The sequence below is a fragment of the Capsicum annuum genome, chromosome 3 (assembly GCF_002878395.1).
Source record: "Capsicum annuum cultivar UCD-10X-F1 chromosome 3, UCD10Xv1.1, whole genome shotgun sequence".
In the NCBI taxonomy this organism is placed as follows: domain Eukaryota; kingdom Viridiplantae; phylum Streptophyta; class Magnoliopsida; order Solanales; family Solanaceae; genus Capsicum; species Capsicum annuum.
Genome location: NC_061113.1, coordinates 250728973 through 250737656, shown reverse-complemented (window position 1 = coordinate 250737656; position 8684 = coordinate 250728973). Strand labels below are relative to the sequence as shown.

General features: G+C 31.3%; 2 protein-coding genes across 2 annotated transcripts; both read left to right on the top strand.

Annotated features, from left to right (window-relative positions):
• Positions 1-6065: 6065 nt before the first annotated feature.
• LOC107865936 lies at positions 6066-6741 on the top strand. Its single transcript, XM_016712120.2, has one exon. It carries the CDS (start codon positions 6222-6224, stop codon positions 6549-6551), a length of 330 nt encoding a protein of 109 aa, XP_016567606.1. The 5' UTR covers positions 6066-6221; the 3' UTR covers positions 6552-6741.
• A 1017-nt stretch (positions 6742-7758) lies between these two features.
• LOC107865937 (probable calcium-binding protein CML15) lies at positions 7759-8590 on the top strand. The gene has a single exon (XM_016712121.2). It carries the CDS (start codon positions 7903-7905, stop codon positions 8434-8436), a length of 534 nt encoding a protein of 177 aa, XP_016567607.1. The 5' UTR covers positions 7759-7902; the 3' UTR covers positions 8437-8590.
• The last annotated feature ends 94 nt before the right edge of the window (positions 8591-8684 follow it).

Genomic DNA, 8684 nt, shown 5'->3' with positions numbered 1-8684 from the left:
AAATTTGACATAAGAATTTGGTCAAAGAGCAGCAGTTGGGGTAACAACAACAACAATGGTCAACAAGAAGAATATGAAGTTGATAATGAAGTATAAAATGATGATAATGAATCAGAAGATGATGAATAAAGCAGCAGCAGCAATGAACAACAAATATTGCGAAGAGAGAGAAAATAACAACGGATGAGGAGAGAGAAAAAGACGTCTTTTTTTCCTTCGTTCCCCGTTATATATTAACTAACATTTGAATCAAAGTGTAAATTTAAAAACTTGTGAGTTATTTTGAAATTTTCCAAACTTTCTTAAACCATAATGAAATAATTGTCACCTCTACTCAATTATTAAGACTTGTGTCACCTACACCTCATTTTAAAACTCTTTTGTCACCTATGCCCAAACCCCCTAATTACTTGATGGACATGTCAGATTAAATTTACTTTTCTAAATTTGTTTTCCACGTGCCGGCCACTATCATTCATGATAGTGATAACGTAAGGTTAGAGTAAGGAGATAAAAATCAATTTCAATCGACGTTTTCATCTTCTGATGATGTACTTTCGCTTTTAAATGTGCTATTATAATATTTCAATTTAATTAAGATTATCTTGTAGAACTTATGTTTACTTAGGTGAATGACTTAATAAAAGAAGACGGCGATAGTGGATATTTATTTTGATTATCAGCCATCAAAACTTAAAAATTGATGTTTACGATGACTTATATATCATGCTAATTTTTTAATGATTTTTTTAGAAGTTATTAAGTTGTCCACAAATGATAATCAATTGATGATTGGGTAATCAAATAATATAATTGCTAATCATGTTATTTAATATTTGTTCTAGAGTTGAATGTCTGTATTAATAATTTACTCTAAAATTTTATTTTGAGCAAAAGCTTTTGAAATTTATATATATTGTGTGCATGTATTAAAATTTTATAGTTTGTTAGTTATCAAAGTGATCAAAATAGAATGTGAAAATATCAACATATATAAAATATCTTATGTTCATTTACTAAATGTACTTATGTTATATCGTTTTCTAATTATCAAGATGGCCAGATTAGAATGTTTATAATTTTCATAAATATAAAATTAATTTCTTACAATTAAATCAAGACAAACTCTAAATATGAGATATGATCTCAAAATAATAGGGGAGAAAGTAGATCGACTGGTGAGACAATGTAGAATAAATTTCATGACTTACAAGGAAAGAGCCTGAATCGTACTAGCTATCTAAATCCCCAAAATGACCGCTAGCTCAATAATAAAGGAGAAGGGGTACAATATAATGTAGAAGTACTGAAGTTATGATCCGCTTGATTCTGTATCAACCAGACATATGCATCTAAAACAGTTGATCGAGAGGTATTAAAAGAATGTGTAATAGCTCATTAATCGGGCATTTTTATGCTTAAGATGATTGGGACCTTTAGTCGTAATCCAAAGTGTTCACTTGTACCCACATCAACTCAAACTATCCATTTTAAAAAATAAAACTCACTATCCTAATTTAATCCACCCGCCTCGATCCATGTTAATCAAAACGACCCAAACAAATATACCCCTCATACGCTGTTTGACACATTTGAGAGAGAATAAATTAAAGGTTTGTTAATGGAGAATTGAGAAATAATAGAGGGTTATGCTAGTAAACCTTCCTTCTAAGCTAAAGATTTCATTTTTGTGATAAAATGTCTTATTACCTCTTTACTTACTTGTTCTCTTTATGTTAGGTTTTCGGTTTTGGAAAGTTTATTTGCGAATTAGGGTTTTTATTCCCTGACAAATTAAATGTGTTAATTATGTGTTGATACTTCTTTTATTAGCTATAAATTTTGTTTTGTTACTATATATGTTATGGAGTCTTAATGGTAAGTTGTAAACTACCCGATGTTAAATCACTGAAGTATAAAAAAAGTCGTATTCCCACTAAATAAACGCAATCAAAGGTAAGGGATCTAAATGTAGTTCTTTCATTGTTGCCGATATGTCTTTGATTGAGCGAACAAGCTAACGTTGAGTTAAACTTTGGACACAGGTGCGAGTCGAAAGGAATGAAATAGGAGTGAAGTGGGGATCACGAACCGAACAAAATCCTTATATGTGTGAAGTTTTAAGATATTTATGGTTCCCAAGATATCTTAGGTTTAAGATTTAGATGAGCTATCCTAAGGTTTTAGGAGGTAGTTTAATTTTGTGGATTAACCAATTTAGGAGTATTGTGAGGCTTAAAGTTCATCATTAGTTTAGTTATTGCTATTATTTTATTAATTATTTTTATTTTAGTAACTATTCTTAGCTTAATTAGTTTTTAGATTTTATTAGTGTGTTAAGGTGTTATTAATTTCATAGTTCGTACATTATTCTTATTATTCATTTTTAGCAACTTGTGTGACATTATAATTAATAGTAAAAAAATAAAGATTTTCACATATTGGGAACAATTAACTAAAAGTAATTGGTTTACATATTTATTTAAAATTTTCATTATCGAATAACTAACAAATTAAATAATTATCGAGTTAAATAATGAACACAAAATATATAAGATGAGCGAATAAATAAACTAATACACACTTAAACCTAGACTAAAAATCGAACTTTATAGATCTAAACATCAAATATACATACATACATACATATAATATGTACTTAATTAGTGCTCTGTAAGGTCATTGGCCATAATGACCGTATTGGTAATGTAAGATGACACAGTTATTAAGAAAACAATGATTGGTAATTTAACTTTACTATTTTGCCCCTCTTAATTGTGTCTTGTTGTTAGTTTCAATATTGATGGATGACTAATATCAAACACCATTTATATTCTTAATGGTGTACTCTTAATAGTGCTCCTCTTTGCAACATTTTTCAAGAATGCTAATAACAAAGAGTAATCAATTACAGTAAGGGTAAAAAATTGTCTTGTCTTGATAAATAAAAAAGGACAAATAAAATGAGACATCAAATTAGGAAATTTGGGACGGATAAAATGGGACGCACATTTATGATAAATAGAGTTTAAGATTTTTTTTTTCTGATTTTAATTTTGTCCTATATTGTTAATTTAGTTGGTGGAGTTTATCAAACATATGAAAATAAAAAGGTTTATTTTTGTAATCAATACATTGGATCAAAACTGCTTAAAAGCATATTTGAAGTGTCATTTTGAACCTATATGGGTTAACTTATTAAAGATATAGATTCATGCAAACCTATGACTAAATCTTTAAATGAAGAAATTAAAATTAAACCATGATATTTAATTATTGTACAAGCCTAGAATATGTTTGATTAGATGCCTAGAATATGTTTGACAAAATACCTAAATGGAGGGAGTAAAACATACTCATATAACGCTATCATTTTTGTCAACTTTCTTCTGACACATTAATATGGTTTCATTTATGTTTCGAACTCTGATTAATACTTTTTGGTCTTATGAGATTTAGAAGATTTGAATTGATGACATTAATTAACATTTGGTTTTTTGAACGTAGAACAATACAAGTAGTAGTCCAATAATATTTTGAAACAATTGAGGACCTGACTATCCCCATCTTCAGCCACGAAACTGATTAAAGACCGTTTACGAGACCCAAAAACAATATGGGCCACAAATGTTTGTCATACGGAGAGGAGTTAAAAATTGGAAAATTTACATTACAAAACTAATAATCCTATCGTATCTACGTAATATCTCATATCTTTTATTTAATTATATTTATTTCATAATTTTTATGCATTGAAAAGTAATGTATTTGAAAAAAAATTGTGCATGAGATGATGTTTCATGAGTAAACTTATGTATCCTGAATTAATTGTGGTCATGATACATAACAACTAACCTACTAATTTATGTATCATGAACTAATTAAGGCCATGATTCATTAAAAGGTATATGATATATTTATTACACATTATATATCAACAACGCAATGTATCCAAGGAAAAGAAATGTACCGGGCTAGCAATTTTTCGTGATTTTGTGTAATATTAAAAAAATATGAAAAATAGAGAGTAATTAGCTTTCATAGTAGTGAGATTTACGTGGTTTATACTTAAAAATGAGGTTATGAAATCATAGTTCATTTAATTCGTTGAGCATTAGGTTGATTATTGACCGGCACATTTATTAGGTTAGTTTATTTTAGCCATATGTACTGTAGTCCATAAGATCTAGGTTACGTTGATGTCTAATTTAAATTGATTCATAAGAAATCTTCTCAAAATTATTTTTTCTTAAGAAAAACTTTGTAAGAATTCCATTTGCCACCCATGGACTCATATACAAACCATAACACAGACTCAAAATCGAGGAAGGTCTCTACTTGAAGCCATTAATGGAAACCAAAAATTACTATTTATTTCGACTCAAACTATGTGTACATATGTACACTCATGTATTCTAAGTCAAAATTACTATTTATTTCGACTCATAGCACATCAATACATCCATGTGAACTTCTGTATAATTAAAACACACACACTCACTCAGTCTTCTCAAATATACTTGGTAGGTAAACCACTTATATTTCAATAACTAACAAAATAATAAGAATCAATCTAGAAAATGTCTGTGCGAGGTGTATACTGAAAAAGTAGGTAGCCTTTTATATTTGGAGATGAGCTATAACTATAGGAATAATGTAGGGCCTGGTATTTTAATTTTTAAGCTTACTAAAGATTCATTTTTGGATAGACAACACCTCTTTTTCTCTCTTCTTTATAATTCTTCACCATAATATCAAAGATAGAGAAATTGACAAGAGGAAGTTGCTCGGATAATAAGAATTTCTCACTTTCAACCCAAAGGTTGTGGTTTGAATCGACAGGAAAACGAAATGGGTGGAAAATCCTAGGGAGGTGTTCAGGTAAAGATAGAGAAATTAAATTGAGGCGTTTCTGGATCATCCACCAAGCGCTTAAGTATGCAAATTAATACACCAAAATGATCATTCAATTCTCTACTACATCTAATCTGGTTAAAATTTACACACACCCGGTGTATACACCAAGTCAATATATGCATGACATGTGTTTAAATTTAGAGTTCATGTTACTTAACCATAATTAATTAACATATAATTTACTTAATTTAATCACTTAATCATGATAAAGAACATTAGTTTGGTGTATACACTGAATGCCCGTAAGTTTTTATCCATCAAATTGCCACATATATTATTCGGGAATAAAAAAGATGGCTGAAATAGAAGGATATTTATCATGGTGGTCCATATATTAAATTAAATTAAATGTTTTGGATACTCTTAACTAACTTGGATACGAAGAATTAATGGAATAGCGATACGCAGAAAGGTTCATAATAATTAGATATGAATTTTAACTTTTATATACGCATAGTGTAATATATGATCACTTTAATTAGGTTGACTTATAATAACATCTGGTTTGTCATACATACTACTAACTTAAATCCTTTAAAAAATATGACGGATAATCTGCTGGAACATGTTAAAATACATTCATAGTAAGCTATCTAAGGACGTAAGATTACTTAGCTTCTTTGACTAATATCCACATGGCCAATGCCTTAACGAAGAAGATTATTCAACAAAAGGAAAAAGATCAAAGTGTATAGCCACATGGGGGGCTGAGTTATTATCTTTTACGTGTAAAAAGTCTAATCCATTTCAGATAAGCACATGCAGAAACAAAAAATTACATGCAAAAAGTTAAAGATAATCTTCACTTGAGCGCATGGTAGGCTTATGACTCAGATTAAGTGAATTGGAATCATGAGATCCTCATTTAAATTCCATCAAAGATAAAAATATTTGGTGATTTCTTATCGTATATTCTGACTTTAGTGAATAGGCTTACTTGGTATGACGGTGAAAGATGATAAATATCCCGTAAAATTAGTCTTACGCACACAAAACCGGACACCAAGGTTATCAAAAAAAAAGTTGGAAGTAATCTGCGTAAGATTTCTGAATTCCCTTTGCCTTTCCATGTTGTAATCCCACTCTGGTTGTTTAAAGCAGCACTTAAAAGCACAACAACTCTCAGTTGTACCTTTTTAATTTGTCTCTCTGCAGTTCCTTTAATTTCGTCCGACACAACTTTTGTACAAATTAATTCACATGTAGAGTCCTATTTTTTCTTCGTTGTCTACTATATATATAGGTTGTTTGTAAATTAACAAACAATACGCATATATACATGATCACATACACACAACTGAGAAATGGCAAACACTGCTTCGACAATTTGGCCTAACGAACAACAACCAATGCAACAACAATCATCAGTGCCGTACCCTGAAGCAGTGCCAAGCAGCGCTTGGCATTCTTCAGGGTCCATAGGGCCATTTTTCGCTGTCATCTCCCTGTTAACTGTTCTTGCAATTCTTTCGTGCGTTGTTGGAAGTTATTGTAGGAATCGGAAGCCTGCAACACCGTTGGATAGAATTAAACAGAGAGATTGTGGGATTGGGTGGCTGAAGGGAAAATTATGCTGGCGGTGTACGAATTGTGGTGATAGTGGCAATGAGGGTAAGGGGCAAGATGTTGTTTGATGAATTGATAGGTGCTTTTGAGGATGGCATTGCTTTATATTTGGGGTAAAATGTGCCACTGTTATAATATGTCTTTTTGTGTAAAGCTCGATGGTTGCTACATACATGTGCTAGTTTAGAAGAGTGTCATTTGTAAGTTGTTGTTCTGTTTGAAGCTATTGATAAATACATGAGCAATTGCAAGTTTCTACTCTCATGCAATTTTCCCTTGTTGATGCTATTAGTTATTCACAAGTAGAACTCAACTAAGAATGATCGACCAACTTTAAACGATACGGATTCTGAATTAAAGTATATGTATTCGTATAGTAATTTCAAGTTAATATATAATGAATATACATTTTGATAGTTCAATGGTTCATCACACGATTATTTTTTGAGAACTACAAAGGTGCATTTTCTCCTTTTTGAAACCAAATAATTAAGCAGAAACTATTTGTGTATCACACCGGAACTTACATGGGCCTTCATGCAGGGCCCAAGTGTCTATGCCCATCATAGAGGGGGTTAAGTTCAGAATGCCCCTAAAATGAATTTTTGCTAAGGCCAACAAATATTGGACTACATAATCTTTGTGACGCGTTGATTCCTTTTATGGTGTCTACACAGAGTCTTTATTTTTATTTTTTGGATGATATTGGAGATCTAAAGCGTCTCATATTATAACCAAAAGTTTGATTGAACTCCATCTAATACCTTATATGGCTTCAGTTTATACAAACTTTTTCCACATAATATTAGAGCAACTATTTTTTTAGTCCACTGTCACATTCTTAGTATATGCAACGTCTTATAACACTTGGCAGAGTCGTCTCATATTTGTATTAATCAGTTGTTATTATATGATACATGACACTTTCCTAATTTAAAGATACGAGACACAATTTTCCACTTGTAAATATGTAAGCATATTCGCATATGAATATCAAAATTAGATTAGGTCACCATCTAACGTGTAAATATCAAACTTGTTCTAATCTCTGGGTAGCTAGCCAGTTGAAGTAGGAGCCCAAGATTAACTCCAATAGTGAAATGGGCCACCACGTATGGACACACAAATCACACAATTGACTTAAGAAAATTCAACGAACTGACCTATGAAACTTCTCTAGATTCTTGGAACAATACATTGAACATAGTCTAAAAAATAAATTAAAGTCCACCGACTCCTATTATTTTAACTAAAAAAAACCATTACACGGAACCCATATATATCCTGCAAAGTGACTCACCTCTCTGCAATAGTGCCTAGATCTCCTCCCATCACTACCATTTTCTCCTTCCTATTTCTATCTCTTTTTCTTTTTTGTATCGTCTATTTTCGTTTCTTATAATAGTCCTAGCTAAAACAATGCCAAAAACAAATCCAAAAATGATGAACAAAAGAGGAAAACAAATAATGTCAAGGCTACAAGTTGATCAACTTGACCAATTAAGAGACATATTTTCAAGATTCGACATGGATGATGATGGTAGCCTAACTCATTTAGAACTAGCTGCATTATTACGTTCACTGGGGCTAAAGCCAAATGGGGATCAAATCCATGTTTTATTAGCCAACATGGATTCTAATGGAAATGGAGCTGTGGAATTTGATGAACTTGTGAATGCAATTATGCCTGATTTAATTAATGAAGAAATGTTGGTGAATCAAGGACAGCTTTTGGAAGTTTTTCGATCGTTCGATCGCGATGGTAATGGGTACATTACGTTGGCTGAGCTAGCGGGATCAATGGCTAAAATAGGACAGCCTTTATCGTATCGTGAACTAACGGATATGATCAAAGAGGCTGATGTTGATGGAGATGGTGTTATTAGTTTTAACGAATTTGCTACTGTTATGGCTAGGTCTGCTGCGGAATTTCTTGGGATTCCTATTTTGTAGTCTTAAGAACTGAGATCGATTCGTTCATTTTTTATATCAATCAGCTGTATAAAGATCATAATTTTCTGCTCATCAATGCGCTGATTATCCTAATTTGTAAATAGTTTTGGTTTGTTTTGAATCGATTAATGGGATAAGTAACTTTGTTTTTTTTCCTCCGTTTTAATTTGTTTGTCTGATTGTAATTAGACTCGTGAGATTTCTTGGGGGACTGTTGTGCTGATTAAACTAAATAAATGTTCCTACAT